Raw genomic sequence first — 20261 nt, forward strand, 5'->3', positions numbered from 1 at the left:
CAAACAAAAGACAGGCTAGGGACATTTGCTCCCATGAACCCCTACTAAAGCTGTATGATAATGTTCTGAGACAGTATTGTTTTATTACGGCCCCTTGGCCTTTCCCACAGAACTTTAACCTAACAAATTACTTTAAGAATCTGTATTTTGAGAGTTAATCTAATTGCTGTTCTTTTGCTGTACTGAAGATTGAAGCCTTGTGTGGCTGCTGGGGGTGCTCTTGGCAGTGGAAGGGAAGGGAGGTTTTCACAGTGGGAATTCAGCTCGGAGCTGCAGGCCATCATTTAACGGGTACAGTCATCTCTGTGGTCAGAGCCGGGTCCCTCAGCGATCAGACGGGTTGGTAATGCTGAGCCACTGGGCAGCTGTCCAGACAGTACAGTTAATAGGTGAAGTGCTGGGAAAGCCACACAGGTCAACACTAGGCACCTCAACTTCCAACGGGAAAACCACAACAGAGCAACAGTTCCCCAATTTTTCTAAACTCCTTATTGTGAGCTAGTTTTAGGCTCACAGAAGAGCTACAGGAAAAAAAATAATATCTGCACAGGTCTTTCCATGCTTCTTCTAGAACCTGCATTTCACTTACTCAAGAATAATAAAAACCTGCCAACTGGGGCTGGAAAAATAGCCCGCTCTGCGGGTAAGCATGCCAGCCAGCCGTACATCCAGAGGACCTGTGTTCAGTTGCCAGGGCCATGCAGTACCTCACAACTGTCTGCAACTGTAGTCCCTCTTCAGGCCTATGTGGGTACTGCATACACATGGTACACAGACAAGCAGGCAGGCAAACACTCGTGCATATAAAATAAAAATAAATAAAATCTAAAAAGAAAAGAGTTTAGAGGCAGAAAGGACCTGCAGAGTACCCTTGGGACAGCACTGTGAACCCAGACCTAACTCAGACCTGCCCACATTTCCAGCCCTCTTTCTTTTATATCCCAGGATTCTGTCTGTGCATGGTTGGGGGTGGCTGGGGACTAAATCCAAGGCCTAGCACTGACCTATGGCACTTCTTAATTAAAATATCATCAAGGAACAGACAAAAATTCCTGAGCAAAACAAAAAATGTTTAAGTCACCTTTTACAAAACCTGCTGTGCTGCTGCCCTCCATGCCTGCTGTGCTGCTGCCCTCCATGCCTGCTGTGCGGCTGCCCTCCATGCCTGCTGTGCGGCTGCCTTCCATGCCTGCTGTGCGGCTGCCTTCCATGCCTGCTGTGCGGCTGCACTGTAACTTTAAACTGTGAGGCAGACTAACCCTTTCTCCCTTACAGTGGCTCAAACCGCTATTGGTTGCGTTTACTAGGTCATCCTGTCAGAGCAACAGGAAAGACACGCACTATAGCACCCAACTGTCGAGAGTCCGCTGGGCGTCTGAACTTGTGTCTTCATGCTTGTGTGGTATGCACTGTTCTGCCTCAGGAGCCATCTGCCCAGCCCCACAGAGGACCCCCTCCCCTTGTGTCCCTCTTCCATGGTCTTCAGCTGCTTTTCTCAAGGGAGTGGAGTCGGAGTGTCCCTACCTGGAGTCTGCAGCAATACTGTGCAGCAGGCAACAGATCTCGGATCTCAAAGCAGGTGTCTGGCCCGTGATAAATGAGTTCTAAGGATTCCTCGTCTTCTCCCCACTCCAACCTGAACTCGGAGATGTCAGCACCAGGGCTTTCAGGGCTCTGCAGGGCAGACGTCTGTAGTTAGTCATTTCACTGAGATGAGAGCACCATACTCCAGGATAGACCAGTACCCATAAAGGGAAGGTAAGACCACTCTGAACTCTGACCACTTCCACAACGGGAAATGACACAACCAACTGTCAAAACGAGATTTTCTTGTATACAGACAAAAGTCGCATGAACACACGTATACACGCATGCAGCCATGCACATGCACACACATGCTTTGGCTTTGTGACATCCTAACAGCTTATATTTGGGGGCAAAGGCAGGAGAAACAGAAATGACGGGCAGCAGACTCACCTCCCAACCCACCAGGACGCATCCATCAGGCGTGAAGGAAACACACGGTGCCCTGCACTGCCCAGGCGGTCCTGCGGCAGTGGTGATCTCTGACACATCAGAGTAGGGACCATACTGAAAGAGAAGAACACGTGCTCACATGTCAGAACGGTCTCTGCATGTGTGTGCATATAAAGGCACAATTAAAGGTAAGGTCAATAGTATCATTAACGCAACTGAATGAAAATAGCTAATGTTTTTTACGTTAAGAAGTATATGGACAAACTACTGATCTTTCCTGGACAGGTAAACATCTATTATATATGTCTGTTTTTTTATTAAAAAAGATGAAGAAGTTAGCACACTTTTCCTTTAATGAGACATCAGGAGTAAGGATCACTCAGTCAAGGACATGAAGAAAGCTAGTTATTACATCATGGCATCATGGGCGTTTGCTCTGGTTGCTGGCCTCCCCTACCCTCCACCAGTACTTTGAGGTAAGGTCTTCCCATGTAGCCTAGGTTAGCCTTGTACCTACGGTGTTCCTGCATCAGTGTCCTGACGCTGGGGTTTACAGAGAGGCCCACCAGATCTAGCTAACCGACGCTGCTATGACAGATTGTCAGAATGTCCTTGGGCCTCACGTGCTTTTTCTTTAGATTGTCAATTGGCTTTTTTCTTCTTTAAAAGTAAGTTTCATCCTTAGTGAAATGTAACAGCTCTCATGATATTCATCTATGCACTCACTGAGGCTCTAGGAGATGTTGGCATTAGCTTGTCCCACCTTTCTGCCCATCTCTGCACTCTTCGTGGGCAGCCTGTTCCTCATCTTCACCCCCTCATATCCCATAAAGCCATATCACTCTGCTACTTCAAAGAAAACAAAAGTCAGTTCCTCTGTGGACCACATACTTCCTCTTAACTTTTGATCTGACCCCCAAATACTAAATGAACAAGACAGCAGAAGAAAGAACCAGAGAACCATGGGGTTTTTAGAGGAATCAGATTTTAAAAAAGTAAGCAGCCTCCTCCCCAGGCTTCGCCGTACTTGTTTAGAACAAAGCATCCTCAGGCATAGACAATATGCTATAATACTCAAAGGTTGTGTGCACACAGGAACACGTACCTGAGGAGGGCAGGCGACAATCTGTTTCCCAGTCCCTTTCCCCCTCTTTTCCTGAGACCAGGCTGGAGCTCATGTAGTAGGCCCAGTAGGCCCAGCAATCCTGTCTCTGCCTTCACAGTGCTGGGGTTTCTGTGGGACTCCCCATGCCTAGCTTTTAAAGATGTGGGTTTTGAGCTCTAACTCATATACGGCAAGTGTTTCCTGACTCACTCTGCCCAGTTCCCCTGGGGAATGTTTAGCAGGACTAATCAGAAGCTCTGATTCTTACAAATGAAGTTACTAAGAATAGGAAATTCTTTCATGATTTATCAAAAATGCTCACAGACACACAGAGATACATACAGACACACACAGGTACACACACAGACAGACAGACAGACAGACAGACAGACAGACACACACACACACACACACACACTTCATAGAAAGAACGAGAGACAAACTTGGCAGTGCTGGGCCCACAGAGCAGCGTGATACCAGCGATTCGCAGATGAGGGTTTTGTTTTATCTACTTGGACAGTGGTCAGGCAGTGACACTCACACCGCTGAGGAGTTGCACCTTGTGCTCTAACTGGCAGCCGAGGCACACTCACCCCTCCGTCATTCAGAGCCCGCACTCTGAAGCGGTACACCGTCCCGGGAAGCAGGTTGCCAACGGTGCACTCCAGCTCGGGCCCGTGGTACACCTCTGAGGCTACCTCCTCAGGTTCCGTCATTTCTACACTGTACTCTGAGACCTCGCAGCCACCTTCAGACGCAGGCACATCTGAGGACAAAAACATTTTCATCTTTGAACACTTTTTTGGATTTTTTAATTTTATTTTTATTCAGGTATGAGTGCTTGGGCATGCATGAGTGTGCACCATGTGTAGAGGCAGAAGAAGGCCCGGAAGCCTCGGAGCCCGGAGTTAAAGGTGGTGAGAGACCACGCGGTCGCTGGGGACTGGAGTTAAAGGTGGTGAGAGACCACGCGGTCGCTGGGGACTGGAGTTAAAGGTGGTGAGAGACACCACGCGGTCGCTGGGGACTGGAGTTAAAGGTGGAGTGAGACCATGTGGTCGCTGGGGACTGGAGTTAAAGGTGGTGAGAGACACCACGCGGTCGACACCACGCGGTCGCTGGGGACTGAACCTGCTTCTCTGCTGCAGCAGCAGCGAGTGCTCTAACCCCGGACCCTTCTCTCCAGCCCCAGTGCTGGATTCCTACTTGACTGAGTTACATTTGGTTTTCTACTGTTATTGTTCAAAATATTTAAGTGACGTGTCCCTGAGTTTCTATTACAAAAGGAGCCTCCTGTTTAAGTGAAAAGGCTCCTGAATGATTCGAAGGACCCAAAGTAAATGCATCTAAACATGCCTGATTATATTACAAATAATTCAGGGACAACAGGAGAACCAGACAACCTTTCACAGTTAATAATGGGGAGGAAGGAAAGAAAAATATCTGTAACTTGAAGTCACACATCCTGCTAAGTCTACACGACCTCAAACTCACACACCATTTTATTACACTTTAGATGTAAGTGTGGCCACAATGTCTGCCCGTGTTCTACACATGTGCACTTGCGATGTGCACACTGGTAGGCTGTTGGCACAACTGAAGTGGTGTTAAGGCAAGGCTAGGAAAATACCAGAGCCCGCAGAGAGTAGGAGCTTGATGCTGCTCTTCGAAACATTTCTTGGTTTAATCTCTAAATTAGACACATTTTCTTTACATGTTGAACAACCCCCAGACAGGCAGGCTACTCTGGAATTTTCTCTACAAACATGGCTGCTAATGGTGAGGGTGGCCACAGCAAGTGCAGCACTGTCAGGCATGGAAGATGAGCCTAGAAGGCTGTGGGATGAGAGAGCCACAGTCCATGCTATAGAGAACATGATCAATGGGTGACACAGCTTCTGAACGAAGCCTTGGAGCTGAGTGGCAGAGCGCCATCAGTCTCCCACTGTCCAGGTCGATGCCAACGTGAAGATTTGTTCACTCACCCCACTCTAAGTGGACTTCTTTGTGCTTTGGTCTACCCAAAACCCTCGGTGGTCGGCACTGACCTGGTGCAAGGCTTAGTGTGCGAACAGGGAGACTTTCAGAGCACTGTGGGAGAAACACCGGAGAGACCATTGCTTAGTTACTGTGAATCGCTCACACCTTATCTACCAGGCTAATTCTATCCCACAATTGTGAATGGGACCAAAGGGAACTACACACTAGTGTGTGTGCTGACATGCATTAAGGTCTTCAGGAGGGCCCACGCCTGTCTGCATGTGGAAGTGTGGGCTCTCAGTGCACATAGTGGTGGTTATACCTAAGGCAGCTCTCTCTGATGTCAGATTACTAGAGCCGACTATTTGCCTGCCATAAGCATTCTTATTTTCCTTTACAGCAACATTAGAAAGACCCTCATGAGGATTCAAGAGAACACACAACAACCGGACAGAATTAAGAATGATACTCTAAATGGCTGGGCAGCCACAGGGAGAGCAGAACAGCAGGTAAAGGGGGCATTTACCCACTGAGCCTGGCTCTTAAAGCAGATCTGCCAATGCTAAAGTGACTGGGCCTCCTTTTTGTAGGATCTTACTCTGCAGAAACTGGTGGGGTGAAAGTTGACCATTGTAAGAGAATCGAGGAAACAAGATGGAGCCAGACAGCGCCAGCTCCTTCCAGGGCACCATGTGTGGGAAATAGACCGTATGTCCCCACCTGATGCATATGCTGCCCTGCCCAACCATGCACAGGCAGGTACCACTGATGCACTATGGCCTCAGTCTGCATCTACTCCAACAGGGAGACATTCCACCAGCCCCCGGGACTCTATACATTTTCTAACTGATTCTATATGTGTTCTAATTGGACTCTTATCCTGTATGTGCGCGTGCGCGTGCATGTGTGTGTCTTTCTGTCTAGACGAAACTCTAGACACTGAGGAACTGCTATGACACACATGGGCAGAATGCTTGTGTATGTGTAAAATTCAGGAAAATGTTATCAATCTGCTACTGGCTTACTAGGTACCATCTCTCTTTCTTGTTCTCTCACCATTAATGGTTTCAAATTGTCTACAGTGAAAACAACACTTCTAGCACAGTACCTCTCTCACGATGTCAATAAGACCCCCAGACTCTCGTCTCTAGAGTACTTTGTGTGCACTGATTAGATTACATCAAACCTGTTAGCATTGCGTGTGGCATAAACCGAGTCCCTGGAGTGCCACCTGGCTGGTCTACAGCCATTCTGACAGAGACAAGTCATGGCTGCTGCCTCCTGGCCCTGCACAGGGAGTTACTGAACTGCAGAAGTGCAAGCAACTTCATCAGATTTATCCTGTCTTTACAAGAGTCTCCCAGCAGGTGGCAGTAAGGGACCTTCACAGATGCGGTACCATCCCAGTACAGCCAGGCAGGTCTGATCCTGACTCTAAATTCACTTTTCCCTCCTTGAAATGATGGAGAGCTCCTTTATTTGGTTAATGCAAATCCTAACTAATTTCACCTGCCCTACGTAACTACATCAAGGTCATGGAAGGGTTAAGTCAGTGACACATGGCCTGTTCACATCAGAATGTGCAGAGAAGGGTTCAGGCCTATGTTTCTTATATCCCTGTAAGTCGAGACTTTTTCACAGCCAGATGAGATACTAAAGCTGGCCACATCAACGAGAAACATTTAAAACTGCAACCTCTTCTGCATTACTGACGGACACTTCCCACTTTGATCTAGATTTCCATTGTCACACTGATAAACCCACCTGACTGTGCCCACCGGTACCGATGCAGCATGCTCGCAGTTTGTACAAAGTGCCTGGTTTCAAATGGGTAAAGACATACTCTGTAGCTGATCCACTGTAGGCCACTTCCCACTGACCAGCTGCAAAATGAGATGTGTATAAGTTTAGGCCTTTTGTAACAGCACGAGAGTCCCTGTTAGAGACAGCATCTGAGACAAAAACACCAAGGGGCTTCCACAGCAGCCCGGCATCACCCGACACAGAATCGCACAGAGGCATTTCCTATAGTCCACTATAACACCATTGGCTTCGAAGTCAGGTGTGGGAAGCCACATCCCATCGGAGTTGTACAAAGATCATGTTGCACAGCTGTGCTCAGCCATGCTGAGGTGGCCACGGGGCCAGCTATGCAGCAGGTGCCTCTGAGGGTGGCCATGAGTCCCTTTACAGACAGAGGTCTTTGGTAAGGGCTTGCTGTGTCTAGGGAGGCCATGCATGAAGCTGTGGTGGGGGTGAGAGACCAGTGGTGAGATACTTGGAGGGTGCCCCCGGAGGCTGACGCTCAGTGGGAGAAGCGCCTGGAGGCTGTCCTCCACTGCCCGCATCAGCAGCAGGCTGCAGGGGTGACTCTCACTGTTTAGCTCCCATTGATGCCATTTCCAGTTGACCACTCCCTGTAAGCCTTTTCCTACAAGAGCTGTTTGAGGGGAAATATGCCCACCCTATCCTATTCATAGAGTAACCTCCACAAATCCCTTCAGCGGCCTGTTAGACATTTATTACTGCCCTGTGGTACTGTGCCTTATTAGGTCCCAGTTAGTATAGAGCCCACGGGAACCGGGAATTCTGGCCAGGCTATCAGTGTAAAACAGCAGCTACTCCTGCACTGAGTCACTGCCTGGGAGAGCCAGGGCAGCGGAAAGCGGACTTTCACTTTCTCAGTAAGCAACTGGGGGTGCTGACTCCTCTCCTCGTCTTAATTAGACATTAAATACGGTCTCTAGTACAGAAACTGATTTTATGTTAAGAACAGCTACACCCATCTCAAAGAATTCTCCTCTTTCTGGTGTAAAATAATACCTAACAGGGTTAAAAACAACCCTACCTCCAGGTGGCCGTGGGGTCAGAACAAGCTAGAGACAATTTCCACTTGTTCCCAGTGACTCTCTCTTTTGCCATATGCATGCACTTTAAAAAAAAAGTAATGATTACAGAAGCCATATTAGTAAAAATTTAGTTATGTTGGAAAGTTTTGACCACCATATATTTTTATGTTGAAGCCCAATGAGTTTTTAGGAAGAAAAAGCAAGAGAAATTTCTATGGGCCCTGAAGTTTTTCTTCCCTTACTCCACCCCGTTTGAATTACTGCTGCATGTGTGGTGAGGGTGCATGTGCACAGTCATGTATGTTGCGGCACACGGGTCTGGGAGCTGGTTCTCTCTACTCACTTTCACTCGGGATTCAGGGATTCAACACAGGCCATTACACTTGCTGGCAAGCCCCATCTTAATACTTGTAGTATGACAATTGATGAGAACTCTGACTCCAGAGTCACAACAGAGCCCAAGTGTGTTCTGGAAGTCTGACACACGTCCGGGGCCACACTATGATGTGGCTGTCACTGGGCAGGGCCAGGATGCCAGGCAGATGACTGCTGACACACTGCTGGTAATTCCCAGATAGTGTGTGGCATTCAGGGGGAGGCCTCAAGTTCATTTTCTCTATTAATGAGTGACCATTGTTTCAAAATGAACATAGAAAATAGAAACAAAAACAGAAACAAACACTAGCTTGTCAAAAATGGGTACTTCAAGCAGAATGAACTGTGGTGTCTGAAAGACAAAACCCTACTTAGGGGCAGAGTTGGCTGTAGAGAGCTTGCTGAGGATGCTTAAGAAGGGAAACTAGCTGCCAATCAAACTCCAGTTAGATGGAGGGAGGGAGGGAGGGAGGGAGGGATGGAGGGAGGGAGGGAGGGAGGGAGGGAGGGAGGGAGGGAGGGAGGGAAATAGGCAGAAGGAGAGATAGACAGATATGCCAATGCTTGGTGTGGCTTAACTACACCACTAGCTCTACTGTTAGAACTAATGGCTGCTGCAGCTACTGCAGAGGGCCTGACCATGTCAGGATGAGGACTCTGGGTGGGAAGGCATTGTGTAATACAGTTTCCAAAGTGTCACCTTCAGAAGCACCGTCCGTGATCTCCAGCAGATACTTCAGGATTTCTGAGCCACCGTTGTCCTTTGGAGCATCTGCAGAGTAGGTGAACATTAGTGAGGAGGGCACTGGGTGTCACTGGTAAGCATCCTTACAGAGTGCAAAAGGACAGCCACTAATCAGCCTTCCACTGGAAGTGGGCCAAAAAGCACAACTCATCATTTTCAAGAACCCTGCCCCTTAAAGTTTTTTCCTGAGACAGCATTGCTCTCTCAGGTTGGCCTCAAAGTTTTGGGAATGCTCCTGTGTCAGTACCCCACCCTGACCCCAGTACCGAGATTACAGGTATGACTCCCCCCAACTGGCCCCCTCAATGTCAAGAAACGGAATTTTATCAAGCTGCTATTTCAGGTTATTGAAATAAGAGTTGGCACTGACTTAGTGAAACACGCATAAAACTTGACAGGAGGAATGATTTTCCTAAAAATGGCAACTCTGGAGAAATCTGAAGTGGCTCTTTAAGAATGGGCGACTTTTATGGAAAATTGAAATATTCAGGTATTTATCTTGTTTTATTATTCTTACTTCATATGTTTATGAGCAACTAGATGCTTTTGAAAAAGGGTAGAGAAGGGTTGGGGATTTAGCTCAGTGATAGAGCACTTGCCTAGCAAGCGCAAGGCCCTGGGTTCAGTCTCCAGCTCCGAAAAAAAAAAAAAAAAAAAAGAAAAAGGGTAGAGAAAAAATGCACTGACAAAATAATTAAATGTTGGAATGGAGTAACCATCTTACCTCACTTCTCTACCCAGCAAACTTTACCTCCCCAGGTCTGGATGCAGAACACAGTAATCAGCACCTGCACCGGGCACCCTGGGGGGACAGCCTGGTCTGCTTGCAGAGCCCCATGCCACCTTGGATCAATGGTCTACAGACACGTCTAACTGCAAGGGCTTTGCTTTGTGAGTATACAAATACCAGGCAGAATGATTTTTGTCAAACTAAAGAATTCATCGTCCTTGCACACGGAGGGGGCTTTCCCAGGCCTTGATGTTACATGGATTTGTGGAGCTCTCTTCCCAGGTGGGCATTTATCACACACACTTCAGTAATAACATGTACAGTAGTCGTGATAAGGACAAACCCAGCACAGAGCTAAGGGGGCTCCTGGGAGGCAGGCAGCCAGGGCGGACCCCAGGCAGCCCGGACAGCCTATCCCTGTCCTCCAGAGAAACCGACGTCAGAGCCCTCTGGAACCTCAGCACAGCACACTTGGTCTCCAAGGAAGAGCGATGCTTTACTGTGCCCTGCGCTCAGTCCCTTACGACTCTGACACTTCCTGCTTTGCCCTTCCCTTGCTACTCATTCATATCCTCACAGGACATCAGTGCAGAGCACACGTGTCCCAACAGCTTTACACATGATTAAAAGTGCTACAACCGCGGTGACATGCGTCTCCATGCTCTGCAGAGCTGAATGTCAGTGTCCTCCCAGGTGACCTCAGTCGGGCTGAAAACCCTGAAACTCACGAGTAGAGGAGGGGGCAGGGGGCAGGTGCACTGCAGGCAGCACAGAAATAACGTCTCCTATTTTATTATAACTGAAACATTTTGTATATTTAAAAAAAATCTATTCAGGATTACATATCTAGATTTGAAATCCAATCTCAACTTAAAAATATTTTATATTAAAATTCATTGTTTTTTTAAAAGTGAGCTATTAAGGAATGAATTATCATAAATTCTCAAACTCAAATTAACAAAACATTTAAAATAAAGGAGAAAAATGTAACATAGAAAATATGAAATAAAAGAGATACAAATATAAGCCTGGGGTACAAGCAGGGAGGTTGAGGCAAGAGGACAGTAACTCTGAAACTGGTCCCTTAAGAGGTCTACTAAAGTCTGACTACCTGCTAATATTCAGCTGTCCCCTCCAGTCCTCACACATGTATAACAGATGCACAAAGCCCTCAGAGGTGATATTTTCTACTTGTGTTTGATTTGTCACGGCCATAGCAGGGCAGGAGACAGACATACCCCACTTGACACTGAAGCCATGCGACGTGACGGGTCCTTTGAGGAGGGGTCTGGTGGGAGGTCCAGGTCTGTCGGGGCTGGTTGTACAAACCAGGACTTCACTCGGACAGCTCTTCCCTTCCGTATTAGAAGCAGTCAGCTGCAGAGGAGACGTTAGCACATGTTGGTTATGGGCTATCATGTCTCCTGGGACTTGGGACCACTGCCAAGTTAGACATGGACAGACTGACACATATCCACCCAGTCACGTGTGTGCTTTCTTTAGGCTGCTGATTTAAGTGTTTGTGATTACTTCATCTACTTATATTTGATTATTAACAATTAAAAATAAAACCAAAAGGTAGGTTTCAGCTAAAGACATCTGCATATCCTTCCAAGAACAAATATAAGCCTAGGGTACAAGCAGGGAGGTTGAGGCAAGAGGATGGTAACTCTGAAGCCTATGGCTTTAGGCTATGCAGCAAGTTCTAGGAACTCCTGGAATAGAGGGGGACAGTGCTTCACTAGAGGAAGAGGAGGGAGGAGGAAGAAGAGGAAGAGGAGGGGAGGGGGAGGATGAGGAGGAGGAGATGGCCGCTGCAGTGGTACTATATATAGAACCAGTAGTTTCCATTTATTCTGTGCTGTGTGCTGAAAAGAAAACACAGGGATAAACCAGACAGAACTTTATTTATGGAAGAGTCAGATAGTGCCATCTTGTGGACACCATCAGTAGTACAGCTAGCTGTGTTCCAGGAGCCAAGATTGGTATTTTTAGCATAGCAAGAAACAATTATATGCCTCAAATAGTCAGTCACAACATTCCACTTGATAATTTGACAAATACTGAAGTGACTACATGCCAAATTAAATTACTTAGCCCTAAAATTAGAGAAAGGAGGGCGGAGACTCCTCAGGGCACACAAGGAAATTGGGTGCCGTGCATAGGACAGACGAAGGACTGTGGTGTAGAAGGAAAAGCATTGAGAGCAAAGCAAAGCAGCAGCTTGCACTTCTGTAGCTGCAACATAGATCTGTACTGTGATGTAAGTGGTGACTGGTTATGAGCAAAGGTCGCCTAAGCCAGCAGCTCTCAACTATGGGTCACAGCCCTTTTGGGAGTCGAATGCCCCTTCTGCAGGGGCTGCCTAAGACCATCAGAAAGTGCGTAAGAGGAGCAAAATCACAGTTATGAAGTAGCAGTGGGAGTGACTTTATGGTTGGGGTATTAAAGGGTCACAGCATCAGGAAGGCTGAGAACCTCAGCTGAGGAAGGGATGGGACACAGAAGACAAAAGCAGCAACAGGAGCAGAAAGGCCGGAGGGCGCTGGAAAGACAGTACAAGCTGTAAAACCCAGGGAGGGGCGGATCTGCAGTGGGTGCAGGGACACAGGCATCAGCTCAGGGTCTTCCCAGCGGTGCACAGATCCTTGCTATGACAACCCGTTGTGACATCTTCTTACACGGGTTTCCGCCTAGAACCTCTATTTCCAAATTAAAATATGGTGGGTCTTTGATAGTGCACTGCTACTCTCAAAGTGCTGTCTATTTTATCCCCCCTTTTGGCCTGCAGACTCCATTTGAACCGTAAGTGGGGACATCACAGTGTTGGCGCTAGCGCTCACACAGGAAGACTCACCCTGAATTTATACTGTGTGCTGCGCTTGAGGTTTTTCACAGTACAGGTTAGGTCCTCTCCAGTGTATCTTGGGTGGAAATGGTTATCCTGGAAAGACCAAACCAGAGAGAGACATTAGAACCCTAACATCAGGGCCTTGATTCCTAGGAGCCCGGGACTTTATATGGTGGCTTCCTCCTCAGCAGGAGTCTGGCAGCCACTGCTGAGAGAGTATCAGAGGCCCTTGGCATGCGCAGCATCCAAAGCTCAGTGCGCTGTCACCTGTCACACTGCAGCCGTCACCTGTCACACTGCAGTTCAGCCTGGCTCTGGTCAACTGTGCTATGACAAAGTCGACAGCACTGTAAACATTTTATTTAACAATAAATTTGTCACCAGCAAGCCAGTTGATTGGGAAGCTGACACATTGCCAACAACAGTGCAACAGGGGACAGGCGGGCTCCTGAGCTCATGGTGCCCCCTTCTGGCTAAGGGAGAAGAGCTTGGATGGGGAAGGACATATTCCTTTCAGGGTAGACCTTACCAATACAGGTGAGCACACAAATTCATTCTATAGTACTCTTTTCTCTGTCTTGCTCCCTACCCCCTCCCTCCCTCCCTCTCTTCCCCCTCCTTCCAGCTCTGGCAATCATCTGTGCATCAGGCTCCTCCCAGGCTCAAGAGAACGATCCCTGCTAAAAGGTGTTCAGAGCCTGGTCCACAGGATTTTACACATTAGCTGAAGAGTCGATTTAAGAGGGAAAACCCTACACATAAACGGAAGGCATGCCGTGCGGTGCTGCAGGCTGGGAAGGCATACGGGGTAGACACAGGCTGCTGGAGCTCCTGAGGTGTTGCTACGGCAGCATGAGTTGATGAAGTATGGTAGCCACGTGAGGCTCTCGGGATTCAAACTTAATCAGTTAAAAACTCAGCTCTGTGGGTCAGTGGCTCACAGTCACACATCCAGCATAAACCGTAGACAGTTCTACCACTGCAGGCACATCACAGGACAGAGACGTTCCACAGAGTGGTGAAGGAAGGAGCCAGGGGACGTGAGAAAGGTATTTTCAAGGCCCTCCCTGCAGAGGGCACAGGAAATACAAGGCCAGGGCACAGCGGTATAAGCCACAAGGCTGGTGACAAACCCAAGCACATAGGCCCTGGGTGGGTGGGAAGGCATTGGAGAGCTGAGCCTCCTCGGCAAGGTGGCCGGGTGCCATGGGATTGTGACTGTGTGGCAGGGGTCACAGCACAGCACAGAGTGATGTTAGGGCATGAATGAGGGGCTGCTGCACTCATTCAAGGCAAGAGGAAGGCTGGGCCTAAGAGGTACCTCAGCTGTGGCGACGGTAAAGTTTGTCAGATTTCTGGGTAATTTTGAAGGAAGGCTTAAGAAGATTTGCTGGTTGATTGTATCTGGGGTCAATGGATGACTCCAGCTGAAGAGACCAGAAACCATTTGCTGAGTTTGGGAAGGACAGGGATGATGGCTGTGACGGAAATGGAGTGTGGCCTTGAGTTTATTAGGAAGCTAGTAAGGTGTCGTGATACTCTGCGGGTGTACAGTCTGCAAGACTCACGTTCTCGTCCTCCTGAATGTCCAGGGTGTAGGTAATCACTTCCTCAGGCGAGCAGCCTTCCGGCCTGCTCCACTGCAGTGTGATCCAGGTGACGCCAGCTCGGACCAGCCGGGGTGCTGAAGGCATCTGGGGGATGTTTCCCAATGTGTAGCACACGACCTCCTGGCTGTAACCACTGCAGAGGCAAGAGTGCAGGAGACATGAGGACCGTGTCAGGAGTTCTGGCGTTTTAAAAGAGGGAGGGTACGCCTGTACTGTACCCAGCCTCGCTGGTGTGTGGTGGCAATGGATCCTTTGTACAGGAGATTGCCCACCAGAACTCGTGCCTGCCCCACTGGGCCCTATGGTCTGCACGTACAAAAGCAGGCCTGGTTATGAGAGAAGCCTGCAATTTTATTTCCCTCAGAAGCACACCATGGCACCGCATTTATCGAGGTAAGAGCAGTGGCTACACAGGGGCTTCAAATGAAGATAAGCACTGACAAGCGACTCTGCTGATGAACCTGAGTTTCACAACAGTCTTTCAAGTCTGTGGGTGCTTCTAATTCATTTAAAGATTGCTCAAACATCAAGGCCTTTATCATTCCAACTTTTCCAGTCAGAAAACTCTTAGGATATACGGATTTCCAGGCATGAGGAGGGCGTTCTAAGAACTCTGTGCTGTTTCAGAGAGGTTCTCTAGGCTAGGGCCACTGAAGGGCCTACTCTTTAAGATGCAGTCACCAAAGGAAGAGATTTTTCTCTTGATCAAGAGGTTCCCAGCAAGAACTGAGACATGTATTTTCAAAGCCCCTAATCAACAGGCTCCTAGGTTAGGAGTGGCTTGTCACTCCTTCCGCAGCCTAGAGACACCTGTAGCACAGGCAGCCCAGGCTTTCTCTGGCTCTGTGACTTGATACTGGCGTTCAGCAGCCCTTTGTACCAGCGACAGTCACACAAATGAAAAAGAAGGCTCTGGAGAACAGGCCCATTAAAATCGAGGCAGAATAGGAACAGGGGTTGGGAAGGGGCAGACTTCCTTTACAAAGCTCTCCTGCAGCCTTCCCCTCAGTCCTCAGGACCTCTAGTGTGCTCCATAACATGGCTGTGGGGCTGAGAAAAGGTCAGCATGGCCTGTCACCTCAGAGGCCTTCTCCTTCCTTAGGATTTGCTCTTAGAGGTACTCAGTGCTGAGGCAGCTTCCTTGTAGCTCCAGGCAGTGTGAGAGACAGCCAGAACCACGCCATGGAGATTGAAGGGTAAGAAGAAAAGGAGACGCCATACCTGGTGCCGATGTCATTCCGAGCAGCGAGCCTGAATGTGTAGCCCATGGCTGGACACAGCTTGGTCAACTTGCAGTGCTTCTGGCCCCCAAAGAAACACTGTCTGAATCCACTGTTCCTCTTTCCCTGGGAGAACACAGAGACCGTTCATCTAGCTGAGAGTCACCCAGAACACTGCACCCGTCACGTATCTGTTTATTAGCATCAGGCTTATTGATTCTTACACTTAAAAACTTAAAATTATCATGCAAATGAATGAGGGTTTGCTTCGACATTTCCAAATGCATACAATTGTTAAAAAAGACAAACAAACATCAAATTACCATAAGAAAATGAAGGACTGTTTTAAACAGAAAGCTGACATTTCCAGTTTGGTTGAATTAAGACAACAGGAGGCAGAAGTCTCCAGAGAGGAACCCAAGTTGAACATAAAGCACCCCACAGGGAAGCTTCACCCTAAACACAAAGGCTACACAGATTGGCCACCAAGACCCAGAACCCTTTAAACTTATGCTTCTAACAGGGCTTTGGTTACAGCATAAGAAAGGTCTTTTCAGACACAGACTGATGAAGAACCATGTGGTCGCTAAGATCCTTCTCGCTTGTGTGGGTGGCCATGGCCAACTGAATGTGGGAGAGTCTGAGAGAGCCACGGATCGCCACCTTGGCATGGCCTGGCCTGGCCTTTTTAGGAACCCTCACCCCCCAATCTCCCATCTGTGCAGCTGGACTCCCAGCAGGGTTCTTCTCTCCTGTTACAGTGACCCAAACCCTGGATACACACATTACAGCCATGGGGAGCTGTTTGTTTACTGATTCCTAAACATTGGTCACAAGCCTTTGAATCATCCTATCCACATCTGTTTTCTTCTTTCCAAGGGAGCTCAAACACTGCATATGGACTTGGACTTCATTGTTTGATAAAGCTTGGGATATTGGTTGAATGCCTAAATATAACACCCTTCACAGACAGACAGACAGACAGACAGACAGACAGACACACACACAGATCATTCATTCTAAGTTTCTTATGAAGAGGTTTCACACACACACACACACATAGATCATTCATTCTAAGAAGAGGTTTCAAGTTCTTCAGTATAAAAAGAAAATCTGTCACATAGGGTATCTGTCTGTCTGTCTGTCGTATGTCCTGGGGATTGAACTCACTCCCAATCCCCTCATTCCATTTTATTTTAAGTCAGAGTCACTGTAGCTTCTCAAGCTGGCCTTGAACTTGCGATTCTCCCTCACCAGTCTCCTGAGTTAGCTGGAGCATAGCCTAAGTCTCTAGGCTCAGGCCTACAGTTGGGATCTCACTATTCTACAGTTAAGGAAAAAGATCATTTAAGCTGTGCCATGGTCAGAGACATCAACATCCATATGATCGGTTTTCTGAACAGTGTTTCTACTCGGAATGCATCTTATCTCATTGGTCCATCATGAAAACAAGGAAACACACTAGCCAGGCATGGTGGGGCACACTGGCAACTCCAGTCCTCAGGAGGCACAGGCAAGATGATCACCATAAATTCTGGACCAGTCTGGTCTACCTATGGAATTTGAAGTCGGTGAGGGTTACATGGTAAGGCCCTGTTTAAAACAAAACCAAACAATCTTACATATTAACTAACAAAGCTACAGCAGAGTGAACGCTCTCTCAGGTCCAGACAGTCCCGGGGTATGTCTGAAACTCGCCAATTACTTCCTAAGCAGGAAGCCGGCAGCTTTCTCCTAAGCCAATTTAAGAATCTCTTCTGTAAGCAGGCTCTGAATATAGACTGCTAAAACACATTCCAGGGGACATGTAATTAAGAACCAGCACCCCACAGTAGACAGACTAAACATAAACACAGTATCCCAACAGTGTAAGTCCCGTTTAGAATCCAACTACCCTCTCTTCCCCCAGCAAGAGCGCACTGTCTCCAATGGAAGCCATGAGGGTCTTTAAGATTTAGCGTTCATTTTGTCAAGGGTTCAAAATAACTTCAGGTGCAGGATGGACAGGTAGAGGGTAAAGAGCAGAGCGTGTTCCAGCATGATACAGAAAAACATCCTGTGGCCAGTACATTGCTGGCACCACTGACTGTCACCTTGAATGCTCAGATTGATGGAGTAGGCTTATTCACGGAGAACTGCTTATGCACATATCAGCATAGTTCTGGCTGCTGTGATTACGTGCATTCTGTGTGTTCACACTCATCTTAGTGGCACTGAGGTCTGCCCGTCTTCCTCCTCTCTTTCTGAACCCACAGTAAACGGCAAGAGAAAGACACACCTTGTCAATGAGGCTGTTTTCCCTTCCAAAGCTGTGCTGGTTTTCCTTCAATGCCTCATTTTCCCTACTTCTATGTTTGGCCTCCGTTGCCCATGTCTGATACTTAGAACTATAGCTGGTGAATAAATGTCAGACTTTTCCTTAATAGTTGGTTTGCTTTACTATGTAAAAGCCATTCTGTCGACGACTTAAAGAAGAACGAGTGGAGAGTTAATCAACAGAAAGTAGATTTCTCTTTTCAAGGGGGTGTGGCTATGGTACTCACAAGAGAGCTGGACATGTCCTAGGTCCCTCAAGAAATTCCCTCCGACTTTAAAGAGCAGCAAGCCAACCACTTTAAATAATCTAACCAAACTTTCCTTCATATTTCCTTTTCCTTTTCCATAGGGTGGGCTTGTGGATGTGACTGCAGTTCTTGCTAAGGCCAGAGGAGGGCATCAGATCCCGAGACAGGAGTTACAGGCAGACGTGGGGCATCTGGTGGGGGTGCTGGCACTCAAGCTTGGGTCTTCTGCTAGAGCAGTCTATACTCTTAACTGCTCAGCTCTCCCTAGCCCTCAAGCATTCTTTAATAACAACCTCTGTATTGTGCCATGATATAGGTAGAACCTAGGACTATGTAGAAACATTGAGAGCTGACTAAACTTGGAATTAAATTTTAGAAACAATATATGCTGAGTTTGATCAGGTAATTAAGCTTTTCAGAGATCAAGAATTAAAGCTTTTTAGAAGTCACAGATTATAAAGCAAATCCAAGAGCAGGAAGGCCATCAAAATATTTCATACAAGAGAAAGTTTCTGACTGAAAGAAAGCATTCATACCTGACAGGCTTCATATTACACAGGCATTAGAAAGAAAAAAAAATGACATTTAGAAAAGCTGTTGCAGTTCCAAGAGGGGTCCCTGGCCTAGTGACTGAATTCAGGGGCATGCATGCATCCTACTGGCCTGCCCACCCTGCCTGGCTTCCACGTGGCTTGAATGCAGAAGTGGTGGAGGAAATAGTGTTAAAAAGCAGGAAAAAAACCCAACAAATCACACACACACACACACAAAAAAATTTGTAAAAGACCTCCCCTCCAAAAGTGTACAATAAGTTTGGGGAATGTTTATAAACCAAGTGGGATCCTGGTTAGTAACAAAATCTACAAACAAATACAATTTTATGTTGGCAGAGGCAGGCAATCGGCTACTGCTTTAGACAAGATCAACAGATTCCCACAAATCAAAGGAATGATACACGAATGCTAATGAATCAGAAACTAAATATTTCTGACAGCTTTCACTGCCAGTGGAGGTTTAGATAATGTAGATCATGGCTTTCACATGCAGCAGAAGTATGTCTCCAGATGATTCTGAGGGACATGAGCTACGGTGTGTTTCCTCCTCTAACAAAATCTAAAGCGAGGTAGGTTTGCTGGGATGTGTTTTACCTAGAAAACGTATTTTGCGTGTGTTTATATTCATACATGTACAGTTGCACATATCTCTGTGTGTGTGTGTGTGTGTGTGTGTGTGTGTGTGTGCGCGCACACACACACGTACACAGCCTGAGGACAGCCTTGGGTGTTAATCCTTAGGCACTGTCCTCCTGATTTAAGACCGAGTTTCTCACTGATCTGGTTGGACTCTCTACCTCCCTACTCTCAAGAATGGAAAATCACATTTTAAACCTGGTTTTGAACTCAGGTCCTCAAGCTTGCATGACAACTATTTCACCTCCTTCACTCAGGAGACTTTTCCCTCCCTCCCTCCCTCCCTCCCTCCCTCCCTCCCTCCCTCCCTCCCTTCCCTTCCCTTCCCTTCCCTTCCCTTCCCTTCCCTCCCTTTCTCTTTTTTCTTTTCATAACTAGTCAGACTGGGCTAAGTTGCCTGCTAAAATGGCTTAATAGAAATGGGTAATATCCCTAGGTATTTTCATCCTGCCGTCATCAATAATCTGGTCAGCCCCAGACAGCGGGACAGCTGTGGCCAGGCCTGGTCCTGCTCTAGACCCTCCTGGGTGTGGTGCAGAAGATAGTCTAGCAGAGTTCCCAGCAGCACCAGGAAAGTGGCATGGTGCACCAGCTATGCCAAACACAAGCAATCTGGAGGAGTGGATGTGAAGACAGGCTCCGTCCTATTCTTGGTAGTTAATGAAAGATAAGTTTATCCCAACTGGAGGAATGAATAGGAGGAGCCAAGCCCACGGCCCTGGACATCGTGAGGCAGACATGGCTCTTAGGTTGCTGACCCACTTTGACATGAACTGAACTAACCCCAGACATGCTCTAACCTGACTTTACTGCCAGAGCCTGGGAGTCAAAGAGAAAGGCCGCCTTTCAGGTTCACTGGCTTGCTTCCGTTCATAAACTTGGGCTTGCCCCATGCTTGTTCACGGAGTTCATCTGAGGGCAGTGTTAATCTTTACTAGAATGTGAGTCTTGGGAGTACAAACTGTGCACACCAGCCTTGGGATGCTTCACTTGGCTTGGGGTCGGACATTCCAAGCCTGGCCTGCTTCCTTTTCCAAGCTCTACGACCCCCACCTGCTTCTAGCC

General features: G+C 47.6%; 1 protein-coding gene across 7 annotated transcripts in view; it reads right to left on the reverse strand.

Annotated features, from left to right (window-relative positions):
• Fndc3b (fibronectin type III domain containing 3B) overlaps positions 1-20261 on the reverse strand; it is a 306006-nt gene that overhangs the window by 35517 nt on the left and 250228 nt on the right. For all 7 annotated transcript variants that reach the window (XM_063281559.1, XM_006232215.5, XM_039101977.2 and 4 more), the window contains 10 exons: positions 15444-15568; positions 14181-14355; positions 12619-12705; positions 11000-11138; positions 8987-9058; positions 6827-6945; positions 5068-5173; positions 3676-3848; positions 1978-2091; positions 1525-1674 (listed from right to left, as the gene is read on the reverse strand). In XM_063281559.1, coding sequence (XP_063137629.1) covers positions 1525-1674; positions 1978-2091; positions 3676-3848; positions 5068-5173; positions 6827-6945; positions 8987-9058; positions 11000-11138; positions 12619-12705; positions 14181-14355; positions 15444-15568 — 1260 coding nt within the window. The remainder of the gene's footprint in view (positions 1-1524; positions 1675-1977; positions 2092-3675; positions 3849-5067; positions 5174-6826; positions 6946-8986; positions 9059-10999; positions 11139-12618; positions 12706-14180; positions 14356-15443; positions 15569-20261) is intronic.

The sequence above is a fragment of the Rattus norvegicus genome, chromosome 2, assembly GCF_036323735.1.
Source record: "Rattus norvegicus strain BN/NHsdMcwi chromosome 2, GRCr8, whole genome shotgun sequence".
NCBI classification, from domain to species: Eukaryota; Metazoa; Chordata; class Mammalia; order Rodentia; family Muridae; genus Rattus; species Rattus norvegicus.